The sequence below is a fragment of the Hyla sarda genome, chromosome 5, assembly GCF_029499605.1.
Source record: "Hyla sarda isolate aHylSar1 chromosome 5, aHylSar1.hap1, whole genome shotgun sequence".
NCBI lineage: Eukaryota > Metazoa > Chordata > Amphibia > Anura > Hylidae > Hyla > Hyla sarda.
The window spans coordinates 146,557,446-146,584,666 of NC_079193.1; the positions used below are offsets into that span (position 1 = coordinate 146,557,446).

Sequence of the window (27,221 nt, forward strand, 5' to 3'; positions counted from 1 at the left end):
CTAATCCTGGTCCCTGCAGATGCCGTTCCCCTCCGTGCGCTCTGGTCCCTGCTCTCTTCACTATTCATCTTACAGGACCTTTCCCTTTTCAGCCAATCACAGGCCGCAGTGGTGTAAAGCCTGTGATTGGCTGAAGGGAAAAGGACTTGTTCTGCAGAAAATACACTAGGTTTGAAACCTGCCCGGCAAACCCAGTGTATTCTGCTGCAGGACAAGACAAGGTGAGAAGGGGGGGAAGAATGTGACAAAGGGGGGAATGTGACAGAGGGGGGAATGTGACAGAGGGGGGGATGTGACAGAGGGGGGGGAAGAATGTGACAGAGGGGGGAATGTGACAGAGGGGGGAATGTGACAAGGGGGGGAATGTGACAAGGGGGGGAATGTGACAGGGGGGAAATGTGACGGGGGGAATGTGACAGAGGGGGGGATGTTACAGAGGGGGAAATGTGACGGGGGGAATGTGACAGGGGTGGATGTGACAGAGGGGGGGATGTGACAGAGGGGGGGATGTGACAAGGGGGGGAATGTGACAGGGGGGGATGTGACAGGGGGGGAATGTGACAGAGGGGGGAATGTGACAAGGGGGGGAATATGACAGGGGGGAATGTGACAGGGGGGAATGTGACAGAGGGGGGAATGTGACAGAGGGGGAAATGTGACAGAGGGGGGAATGTGACAAGGGGGGGAATGTGACAGGGGGGATGTGACAAGGGGGAGGGGGAATGTGACAAGGGAGGGGGAATGTGACGGGGGAGATGTGAAATGGGCGGGGGGAGATGTGAAATTCAGTGCAAAAAATTGTACCGCTTTTGGTACAAATTTCCAGACAGAATCATACCGCCAGGGAGGTTAATGTATTTAATGGGTCATGATCATTGTAAAACTCTGCTATGAAGAAATGCTTAACGTTCTGTATCACTGATCTATCATGATGATTATGCTAAGTGATGCCTCTGGGTAGTTGGCTGATATCTCCAATAGACAGGAAACGGTGTCACTATGTACTATATTTTATGAAACACACACAGCTTATTGCATTCACTGGTTTCTCTAGAGGTAGAGCGATGCTGTATCTCTCTGCTTTGATCTTTTTTCTTGTAACATGTAAGTGCTTATGTTAGTAATAATATTCAAAGTTATGCTAGCCCCAAACAATACATATTGTAATTTTCTGAGACTATAATGTGTTTATTATTACAAAATAACATTTATTCTAATCACTGACTTATTTTGTACAGATGCAGAGGCACAAAGCATAGTACATGACCAGATTTCTAAAGTAAAACGTGGAGATGGACAGGCAACAGCTCGTATCACTTGCCGGGTCACCAATAGCCAATATGTTCATTGGTATATGCAGAAACCAAATAAAGGATTGAAAAGGATTTTATATATGAGAGGTGACAAAGATATACATGAAGATGGATTTACCAAGGCAAAGTATGAAGCCAGTAAAACATCAAACAAATATGCATTAAACATTTATAAAGTAACAAATGAAGACGAGGGCACTTATTATTGTGCAGCCTGGTACTACAGATCCACACTAATACAAAGCCACAGGAAGTCTAAACAAATAGTTAAAGAACTAACATATGAGAAGCAAGTCAACAGATGTTGTGTACATGGCTCTGTAAACCTGCACATCTGCATCCCTGTCCTATCTACCTAAATGATGGCACCTCATAGACCTTACATGGTCTATAGTGAGAGCAGGCCGTCAATATTGAAAGTTTAAATTGGCATATAAGGAGGATGTTATTTCAGGGACTACTGCAGCAAGACACTCTCACAGCCAGGGAGTTTCTGCTTTAGTAAGGGTGTATTCACACCACGTTTTTGCAATACAGTTCCCGTATATGTTTTCAATGTGAAAACCGTATGGAACCATATTGAAAACCATATGCATTGACCATTGAAAACCGTATGCCAAACTAAGCATCCAGTTGCATCAGTTTTGCGTCTTTTACGGTTTTGTCAGTTTTTTTTCCCCGTACCCAAAAGCGTAGCCTACCATGGTTTTTGGTCTGGGTGAAAAACCGTATTAAACCGTATACGTTTTTTTAAAATATGGGAGTCAATGGGAACCGTACAGAACCGTATGTGCGTACGGTTAAAACCAGTTTGCACCATACGGTTTTTGAGTTTTTTTCTTGGAATTTCAATCAAATTAGTGAAACTTTAATCATAATGGAAAATTTAAAAATGTATGTTTTTTTCTTAAAAAAAACAGATGCAACTGGACATCATTTTTTCAAACCGTATACAGTTTTTAACCATATATGGGTTAAAATTTGTACACATGTTTTGATACAGTTTAGACCAGTTTTGAGGAATCCATTTTTCATCAAAAACCTGATACAGGAACTGTATTGCAAAAAAAGGTGTGAATGCAGCCTAAGGAGGAGAATGGAAGAGTAGGGAAGGCCAGACAGGTGCTGTTAGAGAGAAAATCAATTATTAGGGGGGGACAGACTGAGTAATTTATAACAAGACCGAAATCGTCAATCAGTGTGTTGTCTTTCTGGCACACAAATAAATCATCATATCTCGGATCGTGTTGACAGATTACTGGGTGGGGCTGGTGAAGACCCAGCGTTCATGGTGCACATTGGCACCAATGACATAGTAAGAAGTACAGATGGTCGAGTGTCCTTAAAAATGATTTCAGGGGCTTTGGCAGTAAGCCCTCTAAAGCAATATTTTCTGATATACTACATCTATACTTCTGCCACACGAGAGGCAGCAGGAGATTAGGGAGGTAAACAAATGGCTCAGAAACTGGTGTAGGACGGAGAGGTTTGGATTAATGGAGAACTGGACTGAGAACTGGCTACAGACTCTATGATAGGGACTGGCTGCACATTAATGGGGAGTACTGTAATTGGAGGTGGAGTTGAGGGAGTACAATGTGATTGGCACTAAAATGGGGCAACTTTTTTATATTTTAACTGTTAAATGCTATCTAGAAATAAAAAGAGCAAGGGATATGTATTTAAACTGAGGGTGAGGAGAACTGGGGATAAGTATTGAGCTGAGGATTATAATTGAAACTGGGGGTGGAGTGGCTGGAGGGAAACAGTTAAAGGACAACTGCAGCGGTATGACACTTATCTACTATCCACAGGATAGGGGATAAGTGTTTGATTGCAGGGGGTCCAACCTCTGGGACCCCCACAATCTCCCCAACGGGGCACCGCCATTAGCGCTCATGGTGAGCGCTAAGGCACGTAGCGTCGACCTAGAGGTCGACGGTGATGCCCCGTCTCCTCCCCGTCCCCATACAGTTCTATGGGGGAGGCGGGGAGGCACGAACGCTGCCTCCCCGCCTCTCCCATAGAGATGTATGGAGTAGGCGTGCCGGCTGCAACGTCATGCTGCGGCCAGCACGCCCCCTGCACGGGACAGCCACGGCCCTGTACAGGAGATCACAGGGGGTCCCAGCGGTCGGACCCCCCGCAATCAAACACTTATCCGCTAGCCTGTGGATAGGGGATAAGTGTTAATCACGCTGCAGATGTCCTTTAATACTGATGAGAGGAAAGGAAATATGAATAAAAACATCAGGTGCATGTTTACTAATGCCAGTAGCAATGCCTCACTAATAAGATTGAGGAACTAGAACTAATAATACTGGCAGAAGGCTATGACATAGTGGGGATATGTGAGACATGGCTGGACACAAGCTATGACTGGGCTGCTAATTTGCAGGGTTACAGAATGTCCAGAAATTACCGTATAAGTAAGAAAGAGGGAGGGGTTTGCTTTTATGTAAAATCCTGCTATTACCCTGCGATCAAGCACATTTTGACCTTAAGGACCAGGCCAATTTTTGTTTTTTCCTCCTCACCTTCAGAAAATATAACTCTTTCAATTTTGCACCTATAGACCCAGATAAGGGCTTGTTTTTTGTGCCATCAATTGTACTTTGTAATGAAATCAATCATTTAATAAAAAAAATACTGCAAAACTGAAGAAAATACATTTGTGGGGTGAAATCAAAGAAAGCAAAACACTGTTTTGTAATTTTTGGAAGCTTCCATTTCTACACAGTGCAATTTTTGTTAAAAATGTCACCTTGCCTTTATTCTGTAGGCCCATACCGTCACGAAGATACCCATTAAGATTTAGGATTAAGATTTTTTCATAGGAGTAATTTACAAATCTGTTTAACTTTCTGGAGCCAGTTGATATGAAAAAAACAATATTTTCACTGGAGTACCCCTTGATTATTTTAGTTATTATTTCAGTCACGACTTTGTCAATCTAATGGTGGAGCAGACGAATCTGTACACCCAGAAGTTCATCGCCCACCAACCAGATAATTTTTTGGCCAGGTCCAATGAATTGTACGCCATTGATACAGCAGAAATTAGGACATTTTGGGGCCTCTTGCTGCATATGGGCCTGGTCAAAAAGCCCAGTGTCAGACAGTACTGGAGCGGGGACATCCTATACCAGACCCCGCTTTACAGTATGGTTATGACACAGAAGCGGTTCGAGGCCATTCGGAAATGCCTCCATTATTCTGACAATGCGGCATGTCCACCCCGAAGTGATCCCGCCTATGACCGACTTTACAAAGTGAGGCCGGTCATTGATTACTTTGGGGCCAAATTTTTGGAGGCCTATGTACCGCTCAGGGAGCTTCCGGTAGATGAGTCTCTTATCAGTTTTAAGGGGAGACTCATCTTCTGCCAGTATATACCCTCGACGTGGGCGTGAAGCTCTACAAACTTTGTGAGAGTACCTCCGGGTACACTTACAAGTTTATGAGTATATGAGGGACGAGTTTCCCGCATTGAATCCCCAGAATGTCCCCCACTCTGGGTGTTAGCGGAAAAATCGTTTGGGACCTTGTGCACCCATTGCTGCATAAGGGTTACCACCTTTTATGTGGACAATTTTTATACCAGCATCCCTCTATTCACATCCCTTGCTGACAGATCCATGTCCGCTTGTGGGACCTTGCGGAAGAACCAGAGAGGCCTCCCTCTAAATTTGATCCAGACACCTATGCCCAAGGTTGAGTCCCGTGCCCTTACCCATGAAAACCTGTTGCTGGTCAGGATCATCCTTATCAAGGATAAGAGGCATGTTCTTATGCTGACCACAATTCATGGTAACGGCAGCACACCTGTCCCTGTGCGAGGTACCACAACACCGGTCCTCAAGCCCGATTGTATTCTGGACTACAATCGGTATGTGGGGGGAGTTGATCTCTCTGAATAAGTCCTCAAGCCTTACATGGCCATGCGCAAAACACGTGTATGCTGATGGGTCACTGCTGATATCTATCAGCAAGCATTGAGCGCAAATGCCCAGAGGGGTCATCGGACCCCCCCCATGTTGGCGATCGGCGCAAATCGCAAGTGAATTCACACTTGCGATTTGCGCGATTCCGGGTCATTACGGGTCTATGGTCATCCGGTGACCCAGAATATAAGGCGGATCGCGGGTGTCTTAGACACCCACAATCCCCCTGAAGAGATAGGAGTGAGGTGGCAGTGGTGCCACCCCTCCTATCCCTGCTATTGGTGGTCTAGACGCGACCACCAATAGCAGATCGGGGGCGGGGGGGGGGGTTAACTTTCATTTTCCCCGTTCTGCCCGCCCACAATAGGCGGGGCAGAACGGGGAAACGACAGAGGACCGGCGCCGGAGTCAAATTACCGATCAGCGGAGGCTGCGGGCGACGATCGGCGTCGGAGATCAGCGGGCGGCGATGTCGTGCAGCAGGCTTCCTGGATCCAACGTAAGCCGGTAAGTTGCCTAGCAACATCTGGAGGGCTGCAGTCCAAGACCACTATATAGTGGTCTCTATACTGCAGCACTCCAGATGTTGCAAAACTACAACTCCCAGCATGCCCAAACAGCTGTTTGGGCATGCTGGGAGTTGTAGTTTTGCAACAGCTGTAGGGCTACAGTTTGAGACCACTATATGGTAGTCTCTGAACTATAGCCTTCCAGATCTTGCAAAACTACAACTCCTTGCATGCCTACACAACTGTTTGCTGTCTGGGCAAGCTGGGATTTGTAGTTTTGCAGCATCTGGAGGGCCACAGTTTGCAGTGGTCTCTATACTGTAGCTCTCCATATGTTGCAAAACTGCAAATCCCACCATGTTGGGAGTTGTAGTTGTGATCCCTCCAGCTGTTGCATAACTACATCTCCCAGCATGCCCTTCGGTGATCAGTACATGCTGGGAGTTGTAGTTTTGCAAAAGCTGGAGGCACACTGGTTGGAAAATATTGAGTTAGATAACAGAACCTAACAGAAGGTTTTCCAACCAGTGTGCCTCCAGCTGTTGCAAAAGTACAACTCCCAGCCTGCATGGTCTGTCAGTACATGTTGGGAGTGGTAGTTTTGAAACAGCTGGAGGGTAAAACACTACATATACACCCCTTTACACTGTAACTCCCGCCCCCCCAATAAAAATTAAAAACGTATTGTACGGCAGTGTTTCCAAAACAGAGCCTCCAGCTGTTGCAAAACAACAACTCCCAGCATTTCTAGACAGCCACTGACTGTCCAGGCATGCTGGGAGTTTAGCAACAGCTGGAGGCACCCTGTTTGGGAATCACTGGCGTAGAATACCTCTATGTCCACCCCTATGCAATCCCTAATTTAGTCCTCAAATGCGCATGGCGCTCTCTCACTTCGGAGCCTGTCGTATTTCAAGGAAACAGTTTAGGACCACATATGGGGTATCTCAGTACTCGGGAGAAATTGCACTACAAATTTTGGGGGGCTTTTTCTCCTTTTACCCCTTATGAAAAGGAAAAGTCGGGGTCTACACCAGCTTGTTAGTGTAAAAGAAATTTTTTTTTACACTAACTTGCTGGTGTTGCCCTTTACTTTTTATTTTCACAAGAGGTAAAAGGAAAAAAAGACTCCCAAAATTTGTAACACAATTTCTCCTGAGTACGGAAATACCCCAGATGTGGGCGTAAAATGATCTGCGGGCGCATAACAAGGCTCAGGAGTGAGAGCGCACTATGTACATTTGAGGCCTAAATTGATCATTTGCACAGGGGTGGCTGATTTTACAGCGGTTCTGACATAAACGAAAAAAAATAAATACCAACATGTGACCCCGTTTTGGGAACTACACCCCTCACGGAATGTAACAAGGGGTCTAGTGAGCCTTAACACCCCACAGGTGTTTGACAAATTTTCGTTGAAGTTGGATGGGAAAATGAAAAAAATTATTTTTTTTCACTAAAATGCTGGTGTTACCCTAAATTTTTCATTTTCACAAGGGAAAATAGGAAAAAAAGCCCCCCAAAATTTGTAACCCCATTTCTTCTGAATAAGAAAATACCCCAAATGTGGATGTAAAGTGCTCGGCGGGCGAACTACAAAGAGAGGGAGCGCCATTGGGATTTTGAAGAGAAAATGTGTCCGGAATTGAAGGCCACGTGTTTTTACAAAGCCCCCATGGTACCAGAACATTGGACCCCCCCCCAAATATGTGACCCTTTTTTGGAAACTACACCCCTCACGTAATGTAATAAGGGGTACAGTGAGCATTTACACCCCACAGGTGTCTGACAGATTTTTGGAACAGTGGTCCAATAAAATGAAAAATGTAATTTTTCATTTGCTCAGCCCACTGTTACAAAGATCTGTAAAATGCCAGTGGGGTGTAAATACTCACTGCACCCCTTATTCTCCTTGTTCTGGCACCACGGGGGGCTTTGTAAATGCACATGGCCCCTGACTACCATTCCAAACAAATTCAGTCTTCAAAAGCACAATGGCGCTCCTCCTCTTCTGAGCATTGTAGTTCAACCGCAGGGCACTTGACGTCCACATATGGGGTATTTCCATACTCAGAAGAAATGGGGTTACACATTTTGGGGGGTATTTTCTGCTATTAACCCTTGCAAAAATGTGAAATTTGGGGGGAAAACACACATTTTAGTGAAAATGTTTTTTTTTTTTTTTGCATATGCAAAAGTCGTGAAACCCCTGTGGGGTGTTAAGGCTCACTTTATTCCTTAGGCAGAGGAGAAAGTAGCATCCGGCTCCCAAACTGGATAAAATACTGGCTTTATTGGAAAATATTAAAAACTAAACTGGAACATAATGTGGATAAGAACAAACGAAACGCAGCCAACGCGTTTCGACCTGTTAACAAGTCTTAATCATGGTAAGTATAATGGACAAGAAATGCATCTTAAATACTGTGGTAACCGGTGACATCACATAAGGTTTCTGGAAAATGTGGAGCTGGGAGAGTGGGTAAAACCCGTAATGGAGTGAACATATAAATGAATAGTAAAATGGACATAAACTATATCTTATTCAAGTGATTAATATATGTAACTTAAGTCATGTCTGTAATTAAGTCCAGATGGGAAGCGCGTGTCTAAACACAATATCCAAAAGGCCTCTCGTCTGAACACGGCTTTACTCCAATCTCCACCTCTCCTGGGCGGGCGTACTCTTTCTATACCTCTCACTGAAATATTCGGAACGATACCTGCATGATGATCGATAATGTGTTTAGTGAAGTCTGACACAGACCTACTGCCGATTTTATTACTGTCGGGTATGTATAGATGTTCTTTGATCCTAACTTTAAGTTTTCTGCTCGTACATCGTACATAGGATGTACGAGCAGAAAACTTAAAGTTAGGATCAAAGAACATCTATACATACCCAACAGTAATAAAATCGGCAGTAGGTCTGTGTCAGGCTTCACTAAACACATTATCGATCATCATGCAGGTATCGTTCCGAATATTTCAGTGAGAGGTATAGAAAGAGTACGCCCGCCCAGGAGAGGTGGAGATTGGAGTAAAGCCGTGTTCAGACGAGAGGCCTTTTGGATATTGTGTTTAGACACGCGCTTCCCGTCTGGACTTAATTACAGACATGACTTAAGTTACATATATTAATCACTTGAATAAGATATAGTTTATGTCCATTTTACTATTCATTTATATGTTCACTCCATTACGGGTTTTACCCACTCTCCCAGCTCCACATTTTCCAGAAACCTTATGTGATGTCACCAGTTACCACAGTATTTAAGATGCATTTCTTGTCCATTATACTTACCATGATTAAGACTTGTTAACAGGTCGAAACGCGTTGGTTGCGTTTCGTTTGTTCTTATCCACATTATGTTCCAATATGGTTTTTAGTATTTTCCAATAAAGCCATTATTTTATCCAGTTTGGGAGCCGGATGCTACTTTCTCCTCTGCCTAATTGCTGCACCTGGGAACACGGCCCTTGCCTCACTCCGAGTCTTCCAACTGGAGAGGTGTGTTACCACATACATGATCTGGGTCTGAGAATTATAACGGTGAGCTGAATTTTTCTGTATTTTCACTTTATTCCTTGTTACGTTCCTCAAGGGGTCTAGTTTCCAAAATTGTATGCCATGTGTTTTTTTTTTTGCTGTTCTGGCACCATAGGGGCTTCCTAAATGCGACATGCCCCCGGACCAAAATTTACTCTCAAAAAGCCAAATATGACGCCTTCTCTTCTGAGCATTGTAGTTCCCCCATAGTGCACTTCAGGTCAACTTATGGGTTACCTCCATACTCAGAAGAGATGGGGTTACAAATTTTGGGGGATATTTTCTGCTATTAACCCTTGCAAAAATGTGAAATTTGGGGGGGAAACACATTTTAGTGAATTTTTTTTTTTTTTTTTTACAAATGCAAAAGTCGTGAAACCCCTGTGGGGTATTAAGGCTCACCATGCCCCCTGACCAAAATTTGCTCTCAAAAAGCCAAATATGACTCCTTCTCTTCTGAGCATTGTAGTTCGCCCGTAGTGCACTTCAGGTCAACTTATGGGGTACCTCCAAACTCAGAAGAGATGGGGTTACAAATTTTGGGGGGTATTTTCTGCTATTAACCCTTGCAAAAATGTGAAATTTGGGGGGAAACACACATTCTTTTACATATGCAAAAGTCGTGAAACACCTGTGGGGTATTAAAGGCTCACTTAATTCCTTGTTACGTTCCTCAAGGGGTCTAGTTTCCAAAATGTTCTGGCACCATAGGGGCTTCCTAAATGCAACATGCCCCCCAAAAACCATTTCAGAAAAACGTACTCTCCAAAATCCTCTTGTAGCTTCTTCGCTTCTGAGCCCTCTACTGCGCCCGCCGAACACTTTACATAGACATATGAGGTATGTGCTTACTCGAGAGAAATTGGTCTACGAATACAAGTACAAATGTTCTCCGTTTACCCCTTGTAAAAATTCAAAAATTGGGTCTACAAGAACATGCAAGTATAAAAAAATGAAGATTCTGAATTTACTGTGAAACACCTAAAGGGTTAAAACACTGACTGAATGACATTTTGAATACTTTGGGGGGGGGGGGGGGGTGCAGTTTTTATAATGGGGTCATTTGTGGGGTATGTCTAATATGAAGACCCTTCAAATCCTCTTCAAACCTGAACTGGTCCCTGAAAAATAGTGAGTTTGAAAATCTTGTGAAAAATTGGAAAATTGCTGCTGAACTTTGAAGCCCTCTAGTGTCTTCCAAAAGTAAAAACTTGTCAATTTTATGATGCAAACATAAAGTAGACATATTGTATATGTGAATAAAAAAAAATTATTTGGAATATCCATTTTCCTTACAAGCAGAGCTTCAAAGTTAGAAAAATGCTAAATTTTCAATTTTTCATCAAATTTTAGGATTTTTTACCAAGAAAGGATGCAAGTTATCACAAAAATTTACCACCATGTTAAAGTAGAATATGTAACGAAAAAACTATCTCGGAATCAGAATGATAACTAAAAGCATTCCAGAGTTATTAATGTTTAAAGTGACAGTGGTCAGCTGTTCAAAAAACACTCTGGTCCTAAGGTGTAAAATGGCCTGGTCCTTAAGGGGTTAAAGGAGTACATATTTTTTTTTTTTTTTTTATCAACTGGTGCCAGAAAGTTAAACACTTCTATTGAAAAATCTTAATCCTTCCAGTACTTATCAGTTGCTGTATGTTCCAGAGGAAGTTCTTTTCTTTTAAAATTTCCTTTCTGTCTGACCACAGTGCTCTCTGCTGACATCTCTGTCCATGTCAGGAACTGTCCAGAGTAGCAGCAAATTCCCATAGCAAACCTATCTTGCTCTACACAGTTCCTGACATGGACAGAGGTGTCAGCAGAGAGCACTGTGGTCAGACAGAAAGGAACTTCAAAAAGAAAAGAACTTCCTGTGGAGCATACAGCAGCTGATAAGTATTGGAAGTATTTTTTAATAGAAGTAATTTACAAATCGTTCATGAACCTATAAAGTTTAAAATATATGGCTCCAGATAAAAGTAAGAGTGGTAATAGGAAGACGCAACACGATGTAACTCCAATACAAAATAAGATACAAGTCAGTATATAAAAATATATATATATTTTTTTTAAAAGACATAAATCTAAAAAATGAACATGATAGACACAATAAAATAAACATATTTATATCAATGTACCGTATATCCTGGCATATAAGACGACTTTTTAACCCCGAATTTTCTTCTGAAAAGTCGGGGGTCGTCTTATACGCCGGGTATTGGAGTCCGGCATAGGAATACTTATGATTATCTGCCTGGGCCGGCTCCTGTGTGCGGCTGCAGGCGGGGGGCGGCCAGAGCGTGTACAAACTAATAACTGTATACTTAAAAACCAGGGTGCCTACAGCTGTTGTGAAACTACAACTCCCAGCATGCCCGGACCGGCAAAGGCTGTCCAGGCATGCTGGTAGTTGTAGTTTCACAACAGCTGGAGGCACCCTGGTTTTTAGTATACATGAATTAGTATTTACATGCTGTGGCCGGCCCCCGCCTGCATCCGCACACAGGAGCCGGCCTGGGCAGATAATCATAAGCATTCCTATGCCGGACATCCCTGTGTCCTGAAAAATCTTTTCGGGACATAAGGATGTCCGCGGATCACTAACCATTCCCCGGCCGCCGCGCGTCCTCCTTCGGTCCTCCTGCGGTCTTCCTCCGGTCCTTCTGCGCTTCTCCACCTCTCTATGGTTGTACGCATCAAGCGTTGGAAAGTGGCTGGTGCGTTGCACAGCCCAAAGGGCATACTTTTGAACTCGAAGAGTCCCATAGGGGTCACAAATGCGGTCTTCTCTCTATCTTCTTCCCCCATTGGCACCTGCCAGTAATCGCTCGTCAAATCCAGTGTGGAAAAGTAGGCGGCAGACCCCAATGCAGTCAATGATTTTTCAATACGGGGAAGAGGATAGGCATCCTATAAGTTATGCCGTTCAGCTTCAGGTAATCTACACAAAAGCGGATAGTCTCATCTTTTTTCTTCACCAGGACCAAAGGTGCAGCCCAAGGACTCTGGCTTTCTTGGATTACATCAGCCTCTTTCATCTCTACGAGCATCTTTTTTATGGCCTGATACATCCCCGGAGCCACAGGGCGATGCCTCTCCTTAATGGGTGGACTATCCCCGGTGAGGATCCTATGTTTCATCATGGTGGTTCTGCCAAAGTCTGTTGGAAACTTGCTGAAGGCTTCCTGATATTTCTTAGCTACTTGGATGACTCCTTCCACCTGTTCCTTGGGGGTATCTTTGCCTCCTATTTGTAGCTGGCTCCACCATGGTTCTGCTGGGTCTTGGGCAGGCCCTCGTTGAGCCACTTGTGACTTCGAGACCACATCTCTCACGTCTAAATGATGCAAAGTAGCCACCGGGTATACTTGGGTAATCGGACGGCAACTTGAGAGAGATTAATAAGTCTCACTGGAACTTTCCTATTACGTACTGTGACCAGACTTCTAGCAGCTCGCACCAAGGGGCAGTCTTCCAAGAGGACGGGTTCAAAGAGTACCTGATAATCCTGATTCTTCACCCCGGGTCGGGCTTGACACCAAATAACTGTTTCCGCTTGTGGCTGTAGACTAACGACTCGTATATCTTGAATCCTTACTCGACAAATTTCTCCTTGATGATTCACGAACTTCTGCTCTGCTTGGAGGGTTTTGAGGTGGTGCTGGGCAGCTCGTCGGCCTGGGGGTGACAAGTGAGGGAGAGATGCATGCAATGCACAGACAATATCATCAAAACAGTGCCTCATAATATTCATACCCAAGATGAAATCATCTGCTCCCTCATCCCTAACATTGGTGACAACCACACCCTGCCTTTCTAGGACATGCTTTCCCACTTGCACTGTGGGCTCCCAGTAGCCATGCCTGGGTACTGGTTTCCCGTTCCCTGCAATTACTCTTAACTCTGCTTCCTGGGGTTCACACAACCTTTCTGGGCCCCAATGCTTATAGAAAACCCTCTGCGGAATAGTGAACACCTGAGACCCCGTATCTATCAGAGCTTGTAACCGGATACCTTCAACTATCACCTGAACATAAGGACAAGAAGCTACATATATAGACAGTCCCTTCTTGTCATTGGTTGATTCTGGACCATTCAGCCGCTACTCCGGGGGTGCGGTCCTCGACCCCAGGGGACGCCCATTTAAAGCCCAACATTGGCTCCTCCAGTGTCCATTCTTGTTACAATGACTGCAGACAGGTCTCTGACTCCCAGGCGGTCTCACGGGAGGTGTATTAGGTGGTTCAGCAGGGCAGGGATCAGCTTTCTTAGGTGGTGGCATTGCAGATCTGGAAGGACTCGGCCGCACAGCCATTTCTTTAAAGGCCTTGGCTAACTGCTCAATGTCCTGTTTGATGTCTTGTAGGTCAGCTGTCCAAGGGCTAGAAGAAGCTATTGGCAGGGCAGGCTGAGAAGGGACAGATGGCTGGGGCGAGGGTCCCGGAAATTCTGTAACGGGAACACTAGCCTCCTCTGTCTGAGGTCCTGATTCTATCACTTTAACTGCTAGTCTCTTAAAGGTTGGGAAAGCCATGTCGGGATTTTGCACGGCCAGCAAAGGCGGGTCCCTGGAGCTGTCCCAGAAGCAGTTGTATTTGTTGGTGAGTGGGTAATGCATAAAATCCAAAGAGGCTGTAAAGCTTTTCTTTAAAGTCTCTCAACGTAAAAAGGGTCACCACTATAGGTGGGGAGCGCAGGATTCCCCAAGAAGACAGGTGCAGCAACAGGGGCTCCCAACACATAGGGAGAGACTAGAGGTGGACTGGCTGGGTCCTGCTCTACCGGTGATGGAGGTCTTGCTGGAATCGCAGGTAGAGCACGTCTTTGTGAGGTAGACGGTATTGGTGAAGGCGGCAACACCCTTCTTATTTGGGGTGGAGACCCCATTGATGGGGCCACTGGAGCATCGCTCCCTTGTTGTTCAGATGGGGACTGTGGTGCTGCAGGTTCTGACATCTTTGTGTTTGGTACGCTGGCCCTTTAAATAGATCTTAAATTCTTAAGTACCGAGGAGATACACAGCTGTTCTTTAATCTGGAACTTGAGAGCGTAGATTTCAAATTTGAGAGCGGTGACTTGAAACTCAACAGCTTTTAATTGAAATTTGAGGGCGTTGATCGGCAACTGGAGTGACTCTATATAAGATTTCAGTTCAACAATCTGGTGTCTCAGTCCTGCACTGTTCCGGCTCTTTACAGCTTCTAACTTGCTGTCGCACTCTGCGCCTTTTTCCGCACTGAACTGCCTCTTTGTTGGTTTTCGGCACTAGACTCCAACAAAATGGCCGCCGTGGCACCGAGAGCTTCGGTGGGCTGGGTCTCTAGGTCAAGTGCGCAGGAGGGCCCCGCGCTAACTTCAGTTCTTCTTTTCACAGCTTGTAACTCCGCTGTGCTGTTCGCCTCCCCCCTTACTTTACATGCGCACTTCCTCCACACAGCACTGTGCGCGCAACCCCTTACTCCGGAGTATAAATCACAGTACATGAATAAAGTTCTTTTTCTGGGGGGGGAGTACATTTTCACTAGTGGCGACTGTAGTAGGCACACACCCGTATCCTGTTCGTGCAAAGCCAAAAAGGCTTTGTGGTAGGCCTCAGGGGTAGGGGTAGTACAGTCAGGGATTTGCTTTGGTATATCAGGGGTTAATGTTAACCCTATAGTTCTTGACGCCAGGCTGAGGGCTAGTATGCTGAGATGACTCTCCGGCCTATCGCCGCCCTTCCCAGTAACGATAGGTGCATAAGAATAAAGACTGAAGGTCCACAAGGTAGTTGAATTTGAACTTGCATAAACTTTACTTAACGGCTTGCGGTACATCCACAGAGTAGTAACAGTCTCAATCAAACAGTCTTTCTATACTTCAATGACTGACAGATGTTGCGGACCTTGAATTTAGATAATAGTCTCTGAATTGGTATATTGCGAAGATCCGTCCGGATTTAGGGGATAGATAAGGTCCGGTGGTCTTGCAGAGTGTTTAGGGATTGATACATTCACAATTTAGAATAGAACAGCCGTCGCCGCAAGGCTAAGGCCTAGACTCACTGATGACAGCAGCGCAGATCCTTTCTCGTCAACAGCCAGGAACCAAGAGAGAGATTAATGGCCGTTTTGATTGGTGCAGCCATCTGTCACTCACCGTCACAAAGGAAATGAGTGCATTACATCACAAGGACCTCCAAAGGTCCTCAAGCAGAAATACCATAGAGTTTACCTGATCACGTGACCCGCAGGTCCTGCTACGCTTCTCACAGGTAATTAACTATTTATATACATTTTATACAGTTAAACTTCCACAAATAAGGAGCATATGACTAGAGCAATGACTATAGGGGTGAGAGGTGACTAGGGGTGGACTATACAAAAGGACCCCGACGTCCTAGGGACTCTGGCTATGGGGACCTATGAACAGGTACCGTATAGGATGCGGTACCGGGACACCACAATGGGTGTACAGTATGTAGGAAATTATTAGAGGAATGTAAACACAGTATATAGGAAATTAATTGAGAAATGTAAGCACAGTATATAGGAAATTTATGGAAACACAGTATAAAGGGAATTTATGAAAGCACAGTGTATATTTCACTTAAATTGGCACAATATATTCTTCACGCATGCTGGCACAGTGTATACGTCCTTAATGGTTGTATAGTATATAGTTAAATAATGCTATATAGTTCATTAATGGGGGTATGGTATATAATTAAAGGGATACTTATAGACTGTATACTTGTGCTAAACCCAATACACAGTGTTATAGTGCAGGTGAGCATGAGAAAAATAATGTTTTACTTACTAAAATAAGTTCAGCCATTTTCTAGATATTGCCCCTATTGCTAGTATGCAAAGTCAGTCTTGTGCGCAATGGAGGCGACACCAGTTTGCCAAGCTTCCCTGCCACCGTCCTGTATGCCGTGCTATGCCTGCCCATCTTCTGCTTATTTATAATTCTTTGTTCTCACCACCTATTTTATTTTTTATTTTTTTACCAATTCTTGTATATTGTAGCATATGTGCATATATTTGTGTGGTGCCCATCTCTTCAGTGTGAGAACTAGGACTGTGTCGAGATTCATGCAGTGGGTGCTGGGTGATTGGTGATGGGTGATGGGTGCTGGGTGATTGTTGATGGGTGAGGCTGTGCACAGTGCACGTTCTGTGATATAAAAGTCCGGCCGGAGCATATAGGGGGAGATTTATCAAAACCTTTGCAGAGGAAAAGCCCTCTGCAAGATAAAAGAAGCAGTCTGATTGGTTGCTATGAACGACTACACCGCTCTTCCTCCGCCCAGGTTTTGATAAATCTTCTATATAATACAGTGTATTATAGTGCATCTGTCACATGTTTTCGGTAAATAAAACTGGCGGCACAGCCAAAATGTATATATACATGGCAGACCTTCACAGAAGATGTTCTTGACTTTATTTTACACCTACTTTTATGGGGCTAGAAATGTCAAGGAGGCCTTTCCAGAGGTCCACTGTGTCCCTGGGCTGCAGCACCTCTCCCCTGTGACGTCACTCCAGCTTTCTGCAGAGCGTACCTATCAGGGGAGATTTATCATTGCTTTTAGAGCATTTTTTTGTCTAGGCGCAGTTCAGGGAAAGCAGCATATTTTGAGACTTTTATGCGCCTTTTGATATAGACAGTTTCACTCTTTTTGCCTACCTGTAGAACTTTTTCTTTTTAACCATGCAGTCAAAAGTTGCTATTTTGTGCGCAAAGGTACTTATTTGGGCGCAAAGCTACACCATCTACCAGTAGCTATGAGAATAATTTCTACCTTCCACAATTCCCCCTTTAACCTCTTGTGGACGCCAGCATCCCACTCCCGCTCTATGACACACGTTCAGGAGATGAGCGCAGGTCATAGCTGGGTGGTCCTGGTGGCTATCTGCCACCAGGACCCATCTCTAATGCCAGACGCCCGGCTTTAACCCCTTAGACACCGCAATCAAATTTGATTGTAGCGTCTAAAATGCAAGTAAAAATGTCCAGGCAGCTCTGTGAAAATAAGTAAAAACACCTTCCCAGCCAAATTCAGTGCCTGGGAAAGTGTCTACTTCCCTCCCTCACAAGCGTCTAGAAAAAGTTTATGTGGTAGAGCTTTTCCCACCACAGCAGACCTGCGCAAAATGAATCATCCTGCTGCACCTTCTTGATAAATAAGATGCACGCTAGTCAAACCCACCACCCAAATAAACGTGGGAAAATAGCTCTACCGTAGACATTCTTTGATAAATCTGGGCCATAGAGTTTGACAGACAACTTTTTAAATTATGAGAAGTGCCTTCTTTTTACTTGAGCCCCTGCCCTCCAAAATGGCTGTGCACATCCCTGCTGGTTGTGTATGTGTAGGCATGGCTGGTAGTAGCAGCAGCAAGTGTGATGGACAAAAAAATTTCAGCAGGCAACCCCTATCTGTGGGTATGTAGATTACGGTGCTGCTTCATACAGCAACTCACAAGTGACATCTTCTAAAATCTGCGTCATTCCCTTTTCTTCTCCATCTGGTCTGGGCCATCATGATGATGATTTCTTCCAGCCACAATTGTTCACCGTTAAATCAGCAAAACAAACCTATTAGGCTCCACACTTTTCCAGCATCAGCTTCCAGATTCCCCTTTTACAAGTGAAGAGGTATACAGGGGCATATCGGTGTAAAGGAGTAACAGAGGAGTGTAGAAAGGTGTACATGGGTGACAGGTGTGTGGAGGAGTGTACATGGGTGACAGAGTAGTGTACATGGGTGACAGAGGGGTGTAGAGGAGTGTACATGGGTGACAGAGGGTGTAGAGGAGTGTACATGGGTAACAGGGGTGTAGAGGGGTGAACATGGCTGACAGGTGTGTAGAGGAGTGTTTATGGGTGACTGAGGGGTGTAGAAGAGTGTACATGGGTGACAGAGGGGTGTTGAGGATGTAGAGGAGTGTACATGGGTGACAGGAGTGTAGAGGAGTGTACATGGGTAACAGGGGTGAAGGGTGTGACAGGGTTGTACATGGGTGACAGATGGTTGTAGAAGAGTGTACATGGGTGACAGGGGGTGTAGGAGGTGGAAAGAGGGTGTAGGGGTGACAGATGGGTGTATAGGGGTGCACAGGGGTAACAGAGGGTGTACATGGGTAACAGAGGGGTGTAGGGGTGCAGAAGAGTGTACATGGGTGATAGGGGAAGTAGGGGGGGAAAAAGGGGTGGACAGGAGTGACAAGGGGGTAACAAAGGGTTGGACAGGGGTGAAAAAGGGACAGAGGGGTAAATAGTGGGGGTTGGACATAGGGGGGTAGACTGAGGTGTGGTCAGAGGGGTGGTGAACATGGGTGAAAGGGGCAGAAATGTTCTCCACTGGAGTACCCCTTTAAGCTGAGCTGTCAACGTCCTTCTGCAGGGGGTCAGGAAGAATCTGGGGGCTGGAAAGAATCCGGAGGCTGGAAAGAATCCGTGGACCGGGTAGAATCTGGAGGGCCGGGTAGAATCTGGTGCATAATCCCCATTGCATTTATTCCCTTCCCGGCCTGCGCGCCTGTGACTCTCTCACGACACCACAGGGAGGGAAGGGGGACGCTGTGTGCGCAGTGTGCACACAATGCGCACGCAGGCTTCCTTTCCCCCCTGCACTGCCACGATTCACAGGCACACAGGCCGGGGTGGGAGATTTAAAAAAAATTGCCTGCTGGAGCCCGCGGAACCCCCGGCAGTTCTCTACAGAACCCCAAGGTTCTGCAAACCCCGGTTGGGAATCACTGCTTTAGAGTAAACATAGCTGTATCTCTGGAAGGGAACCTGGCTCCCAATCACTAGAAAGGTCCCAAGCCCTGACTGACAGATTTATCTCTGCTTGAGAGAAATATGTCAATCTGGGTGGTTAGATTTTGAGCCCCATTGAGAATAGGTAGTGATATGGGTGATAAAATTTCCGGTACAGAGCTTCTTATCAAGGTGGTGACATGTACACATTGTAAAATAAGTTTACAGTAAATCTACAGGTGCAGCGTAGTCATAGCAGCAATGAAAAGCCACAAAAAACAACAAGATATAACTTGCATAGCAATTCTTGGCAAAGATTTTTAGCCTTAGTAACATTTCTGTCCATATTCATTCAATTTCTAGTGCACCTGCACCAATGGATATCTGCCAATTTTAAAATAAAAAACTAAGTTTTTCAAGTTATAAAGATCATTTTTGGTGATCATTAAAGTCTTATGTGAAAGATTTTGTAAAGGAGAATTGCACAGTGTTTGGCAAAGTGTTTGGCCGTGGTACACAGCTCTTTATAACAGGTAAGTACTTTGATGGAAATAAAAAATTCTACTCATGATGAAGCTATTAAATCATTAGCTATAAAGATTTTGATAAAAAATATTTTCAAAAAGAACTGAATGCTATTTTGCTAGACAATTTGTCACATTTTACCAACATTTTTTATTATTTAACTCATTTTATTAGAGGATGTTTTATAGCGATTGTGGTAAATTTATGTATTTGTATGTTAACTGGAATGTTGACATTTAGTAATTCAAAATTAGACTTTCATTTTTTCATTAAAGTGAATTTTTTTTCTATCAATTGTGGATATCACTGGATATAATTGTGGAGTTGAGTTTTTGTTTTCTGAATGATTTAAGCATTGCTAAGCTTAAACATTAAATGTAAATTTAATATGGTATGTTACTACTATAACATATGTATGTACAAGTTGTTCTACATGTTGTAAAGGTTGTTTACTTTTTTCTTTCTCATTTAAAGATTTTACATGCTTGTTCACATTCTTAAATGAATTGCAGTGAATAAACTTTGGCTTTCATAATTTTATTACCGTATAACACGCACTTTTTAGGCTAAAATTTTTAGCCTAAAGTCTATGTGCGTGTTATACGCCGATACACCCCCAGGAAAGGCAGGGGGAGAGAAGCCATTGCTGCCGGCTTCTCTCCCCCTGCCTTTCCTGGGGTCTAGAGCCCTGCTGCCGGCCCTTCTCTCCCCCTGGCTATCGGCGCCGCTGCCCGTTCTGTCCCCCTGACTATCGGTGCCAGCGCCCCATTGCCAGCGCCGATAGCCAGGGGGAGAGAAGCGGCGCCGACAGCCAGGGGGAGAGAAGGGGCCGCGGCACCCATTGCCGGCGCTGCATCCCCGTTGCCTCCCCCCATCCCCGGTGGCATAATTACCTGTTGCCGGTGTCGGGTCCGCGCTGCTTCAGGCCTCCGGCGCACGCCGGAGGCCTGAAGCAGCGCGGACCCGACCCCGGCAACAGGTAATTATGCCACCGGGGATGGGGGGAGGCAAAGGGGCAGCGGCGCCGGCAATGGGTGCCGCTGCCCCTTCTATCCCCCTGGCTATCGGCGCCGGCAATGGGGTGCCGGCACCGATAGTCAGGGGGACAGAACGGGCAGCGGCGCCAATATCCAGCGGGAGAGAAGGGACGGCAGCAGGGCTCTAGACCCCAGGAAAGGCAGGGGGAGAGAAGCGGGCAGCGACGGCCTTTCTCCCCCTGCCTTTCCTGGGGGTGTATCGGGGTATACACGCGCACACACGCACCCTCATTTTACCATGGATATTTGGGTAAAAAACTTTTTTTACCCAAATATCCTTGGTAAAATGAGGGTGCGTGTTATAGGCCGGTGTGTGGTATACCCCGATAAATACGGTAATTTCAGAATTAATTAAAGTCCTAGATAACTCTAATAAAGCATTCATATTTTGCACACAAGCCATGCAAATTCCCTGTAGTCCCCCCCCCCTCCAATGGAATAAAGCAGTCAGTGAAGTAAAAATTTTATAATTTTTTAGTAGTCTCTAAATTCAGGATGACATCATAATGGGAATCTAACCAGAAGATTAGTCAATGACAGGTAGTCATTAAAAGGCTTTTCCGGAAAAAAAAAAAAGTGGTCTAATAAAAGTAAATATTGAGCGGCTTTTTCTAGTGTATCACTAACCTGACAAATTTGATATACTATTCTGTAAAAAGATATATAGAATATGTAATATAAAGTGTACTGAATCCAATTTAATTTAATATAAAACTATATCACATTTCGGCTGATACTGGCCTGCCCTAATATTAAGTAAGGTAGCCCAGAATTTTCAATTTTGCATAGATGATTACCTATCATTTACTTTCACTTTAATTGGACATTAAATAATGCAATTAAATAATGCAATAATGCAATATACAAAAATCTTTGTTACATTAGGTAACTTATAATTACTGATTTATTTTGTTTCTCTGATTACTATTCATCAAATTAACTTCTTATAGTTGAATAAAAAATAATGTAAAATAAGAAACAAGAACAAAAAAAAACAAAGGGTAAAATTTATTTAGCAATTTACATGTTTTTTTATGTGTAAAAAAGGCGCAAATTTTGCACATCGATGGTTTAGCAAGTCTGTGAGACATTTTGTCCTAAAGTGATTGATTTGTTTTCAAACTTGCTTAGGTTGAGTTCACATATATCAGGCGTTCAGCATAGTTTCCCTCCGGCGTGCACCGGAAAGAAACTGATGCTAGAACTGATCCCATTCATTTGAATGGGACAGTTCACAATCATCCAACATCTCAATTTGGACTCCAGATGGTTGGACAAACCAGAGAGCACCGGATAAGGGAATGCCGTCCAGAAACAATGAAAACTGGATGCCTTGCAACTGATGACAACTTGTCATCTGTTGTGGCATCAGTTGTGTCCAGATCTAGGCTGAGTTCACTTATGCCAGATGCTGGACATATGTGAACTCAGCCTTACAACAACTTCACAAAACAAAAATGCCTACCAAATGTATCATACCACGTGTGATTTTTTGATGAATTAGGCATGTACACATAACTTGAGCCAGGTAAGTTAGCTTTAAAAATGAGTGTAGCTAAACACAAATTGATAAATCTCCCCCAAAGTGCCTACTATATAGAAAGACCTTTCAGTTTTTGCTAAGAAAATCAGCACTGTGCAAGGACGCCAACATAAAGAAATTTGGAGTAGGCATACAACTTTGGGTGACTGGTAAGTTTCATAGAAAACAAAACAAGTAATTACACAAATATCACAATCTTGAGTCATTCATTTATTGATATCACATTAATAAATAAATAAAAATGATGTACAAAACTAATAAGGCCACTAGAGAAATAAAACAATTATGCCTAATTCTGTACTTTTATTCAATTTTTTTCACAATGTTTTCATATAATATTAAATTATATTAGTTAGCATTATTTTTTCTCTTCATTCCCAATCACAATTATGGATGTGTTAAATAATATTATAAACATTTCTAAATAATATAAAGGTAATAAGATGATGGTTTATCTCAGTAAAAGAAATAAAGTAAAGCAATTAATACATATAAAAATTCTTACTAAGATATTTTAAAGGGTCTTCCTTTTACATACATAGCAAACCTTTAAGGAAATACTGGAAACCCTTTCAATATTTTAATGACATTTAATAACATTCAGCGAGCTAGCAAAACATAAACCTCAGAAATATCAAACTAAAGTACAACTGACTATGTTTTAGAACCCCTTTAAATATTACAATATAATCCTTCTGAACTTTCAATTTTGAAGCAGAATATTAAAATATGTAAATGTAAAATGTACAAGAAAAGTTATTTTCAACTGTGAAATTTTAATACCATGGAAGATTTAATATTTATGTCTCATTTGTGTTAGTCTCTATTATAAAGTGCATATAAAGTGCATGTATTTGTGTGTATATATATATATATATATAATTTTCCCAGATGGGAACAATACTTCGAACTTACCCATTCCGTGTTATTGCAAAAACTGTTTTTTTTTTTTAGATCAGACAGCAAGAAAACCAGATGTGACTATCTTAGCTACATCTAAGGAAGTTGCGAAGGATATAGGATCTGTAACGTTACTGTGCAGCCTACAGAATTTCTTTCCTAATGCGATCTCTGTGAAGTGGACTGAAAAAAACACAGAGCTGGGATCAGAAAAGGGAGAAATTATAAAGAATGCATCCACCAACATGTATTCACTTTACAGCTGGATTACAATAAAAAACCCTGATATCGGTAAAATTTATAAATGCAGCTACAAACACGAGGGAAATGTAAAGCCATGGGAAGAAATCGAATATGATACAAGTATGTGTATACCACTATAATACTATATTATGAATGTTGTGTTTTCGGCATGAAATATTTGGTGAACAAATAAGAATTTACTTCCATGTTAAATGTAATAAGGTTTCTAGACTTCATTTTCCATATAAATTAAATACTGAGACTTAAGAATCATTCCTGTTGGTGGACTCAAGGTAAGACGGGTTGACAAGTTAGTGTAAATATGATCTAAGAATACTGCTTATAGCATTAAAGATCATTATAAAAAAAGTGACATAAACCTACCTTTATATATGTGCATGAAGTATAACTCACACATTCTATATATAAGCCAATTGCTTTAAAGATACTGGTATTCTATTTCACAGAAATTTTAAAGGATACAATTCAGGTTGAAACTAAAATTGAAAACTGCACAAATTCTCCAGGTAAGCAATGTTTATTTTCACACATGGATCCATACATATTTTCTTAACATCCTACATTGTAGCATTTTTGATAATATATTTTTGGGTCAAAGTTTTTTTTTATTATTGTATTTTATAATAACAAAACCAATATATACATTTGGAAGGTTCATATAGCAATTATTTACGTATTAAAATTTAGATTAATATTGTTTCACCTGTAGGTGGCTTCATCTACTTATCATTATTTTCAGTAATAATTTTAATACTGAAAACTTTAAATATATAACTTTCCCTAATATTATAAAATGTAGAGAACAGCAGTGGACGCAATGGTTTAGGATTAAGGATAATGATAGAAGAAGAGAAACAGCTAAAGGAACAACAAGTAATAATGTCTATGTATATGATTTGGAAAGCCATCAAAGGTAGTGTTCACTGCCTGCCTGGAGTCCTTGTGACTTTAAGAGGCATTAAGTCAAGGGAGTGACCCATACAAGCATAAATAAGTGTTACCAAGTGATAGGAAGGGGATAAAGAGGAATAGTAGAAGATGGCATACAGACAGAGCTTCCAAATAGGCAGGATACCTCCATTTACCGGAACTTGCCACCATGTGATAAATCTAATGGTACTGATTTTTTTTTTCTAGCCTTTGAAAAAATTTGTATCATTGAACAATAAAAATTCTAAGGGTATGTTCACATGGTGAAAATTTCTAGACAGACATGTTGCAGGCGGCGGCAGAACATGCCAACGCTATTACTGCTAGGAAATGTGCAGCCTCCATAGACAATTTCCGCAGCAGATGTTACCTCCACAGAATTTCCGCCATCTGCATGGTACAGAAAATTCCCATAGAACACAATAGGATTTCAATGCAATGGAATTTCTGAGCAGAATTTTTCCACCTGATTCCACTTGTAAATTCCATTATGCGATTGAGGCTTTACCGTGATGCCACAAGGGATAAGCTGTTGACCTCAGACCTTTTTTTTTAGCTTATTAGATTTTTATAACGTTTACCAAACTCTGACTGGATTAACTTGAGTCCAGAAATCTGGAGCCATCCCTGATAGTAACATGGATGCAACAACACTGGATCTACAGCACCCATTATTCCATCCAGTGCCCCATAGGTTAAAATGGGCTAGAATGCAATATTTTTAGATCCAAACACACAAAAAAGCTCTAATGCCAGATCTATGGGAATAAGGTATCAAACAATAGGTGTTAAAAATTGTGCTTATCAGTGAATAAAGGCCATTGTTTAGTTTGTAGATAGAATGTTCTACAGCCTAGTCTTTGCTTTCTGGTAGCAATGCTTAATTAAAAGAGCAACAATGTAACAATTAGTACAGAAGGGTGTGCAAAAAAGAAAGAACAGACAGAGATGGTGCTCCGATGGTGCCGTTTAACTTTTAAGAGTAGGGTGTGTGTAGTGAAACAGAAAAAAGCCGCTCACCTTTGCCAGTTGTGCAAAATGCAGGCGCAACACTGGGAATGGCTTTAGTTAGGTTGCGGCCAGGTCCAGGAGCTGCCGGTAATTGGTACCACTGGTAGCGGTCAGGATAACAGCTACATCTATAACATGGGTAATCGCAGTTACACAGATAGCTGGGTGTTCAGGACAATGTGTTTTGAGAGAGGATTCCTCTCTTCGTCAGGTCATGACAAAGAGAGGAATCCCCTCTCGAAAAGCGTTGTCCTGAGATCCAGCTATCTGTAACTGCGATTACCCATGTATAATATGTACTACGGTGAATAAAAAGTTATCATAGCATACCGCATACGTGAACTGATTTCTGCACCTCCGGTGGAGCGCTGAACCGCAAGTCGGCTTTGGGACCATTTCCTGCCGCAACCTGCATCCAACAATGTTACAATGTAATAGTCTTCAATTCCTGATTTGAGGGCACCTGTATAAATGTATCATATCTGTATTGTCAGTTATCTAAGTTATGCATTTGATATAGAAACTGAATACAAAACATTGTAGTTTACATTTTCATTAGCTAAATTAGATTAGAGTGATATAAGGTTTTACTATTATAGGTATGTTTAACTATCTTAGGTATTTTTAACTTACATGCAATATTTTTTTCCATACCTATATACTGTATACACTTCAGGTTTTTATGGTGGCAATACACATATTTTTTCAAGACATGTTATAATGTTAATGGAAATCTTGTGATTAAAAAATATGTATTATATCAATTACATTTGACAATTCATTACAGACATTAAAGAAATGATTGGCAAATATATGTGTTTAATATGCCCCATTTATCATCAAGACGTCCACCACTAAATACTTAAGATTTTTTTTTTTTTTTATAAATCTTTTCACTTTTTGAATAATATTAGTACCTTATTATTTTTGTAGAGCATTAAACTCTTTGTAAACATGAATTGATTTTCTGTTTTAAATTTTGCAGGAGATGATGATGCCAGACATATGATAATACGAGCAGCACAACTTACTTACTCATTATTACTCTTAAAATGTCTTCTGTATTGTCCACTTCTGCTTGTCTTTAAATACAAATTCCCAAAGTGATTTTATGTTTTTCAGCAGTACATATATGTTTGTTGTACTTCATAATCTATGCTTTCAATGACTGCTTCAGAGTTATGTAGTAGTGTCTCGTGTCTATATAGCTTAATGCTTATGAAATCAGCTTATGTTGCAATACACATTTATAATAAAAATGAGAAGTAATTAAAATATCATTATATGATTTTAATGTCTGCAAACTTTATTATTGAAGCTTTTGAAACATGATCCAGTAAATTTTGGTTTTTCCTCCTCCCCTTTTAAAAATCATAACACTTTCAATTTTGCACCTACAGAACCATATAAGGGCTTGTTCTTTTCACCAATTGTACTTTGTAATGACATCAATCATTTCATAATGAAATCTACAGCTAAACAAACAGAAAAAAATATATATATATTCTGTTTCTACGCAGTGCACTTTTCTGTAAAATTGACACATTATCTTTATTCTGTAGGTCCATACGGTTAAAAGGATACCCAATTTATGTAGGTTTTATTTTACTACTTTAAAAAAAATTATAACTACATGCACCAAAATTAGTATGTTTAAAATTGTCATTTTCTGATCCCTATAACTTTTTTATTTTTCCACATTGAGGGCTATATAAGGGTTAATTTTTTTTTGTGCCGTGATGTGTAGTTTTTGAAAATTTGATTTTTACCATATTTGATGGGACTTTTTGAACGCTTTTATTCGTTTTTTTCTGGTCTATGAAGTGATAAAAAAAAGGCACAGTTTTGGATTTTGGTATTTTTTTACGTGTACCCTATCGACCGTGCAGTTTAACAAACCTTATAGTGGATTAAGAAGAGAAAAAGGAGGCCCTTAGGTCCGGCGC

General features: G+C 42.2%; 1 protein-coding gene across 1 annotated transcript; it reads left to right on the forward strand.

The window, feature by feature from the left end:
* The first annotated feature begins 1,014 nt into the window (after window positions 1–1,014).
* On the forward strand, window positions 1,015–26,557 carry LOC130274538 (immunoglobulin gamma-1 heavy chain-like). Its single transcript, XM_056522978.1, has 6 exons — window positions 1,015–1,104; window positions 1,239–1,621; window positions 19,517–19,598; window positions 23,125–23,433; window positions 23,781–23,840; window positions 26,261–26,557. Exons 1-6 carry the CDS (start codon window positions 1,065–1,067, stop codon window positions 26,380–26,382), a joined length of 996 nt encoding a protein of 331 aa, XP_056378953.1. The 5' UTR covers window positions 1,015–1,064; the 3' UTR covers window positions 26,383–26,557.
* Window positions 26,558–27,221: the final 664 nt, after the last annotated feature.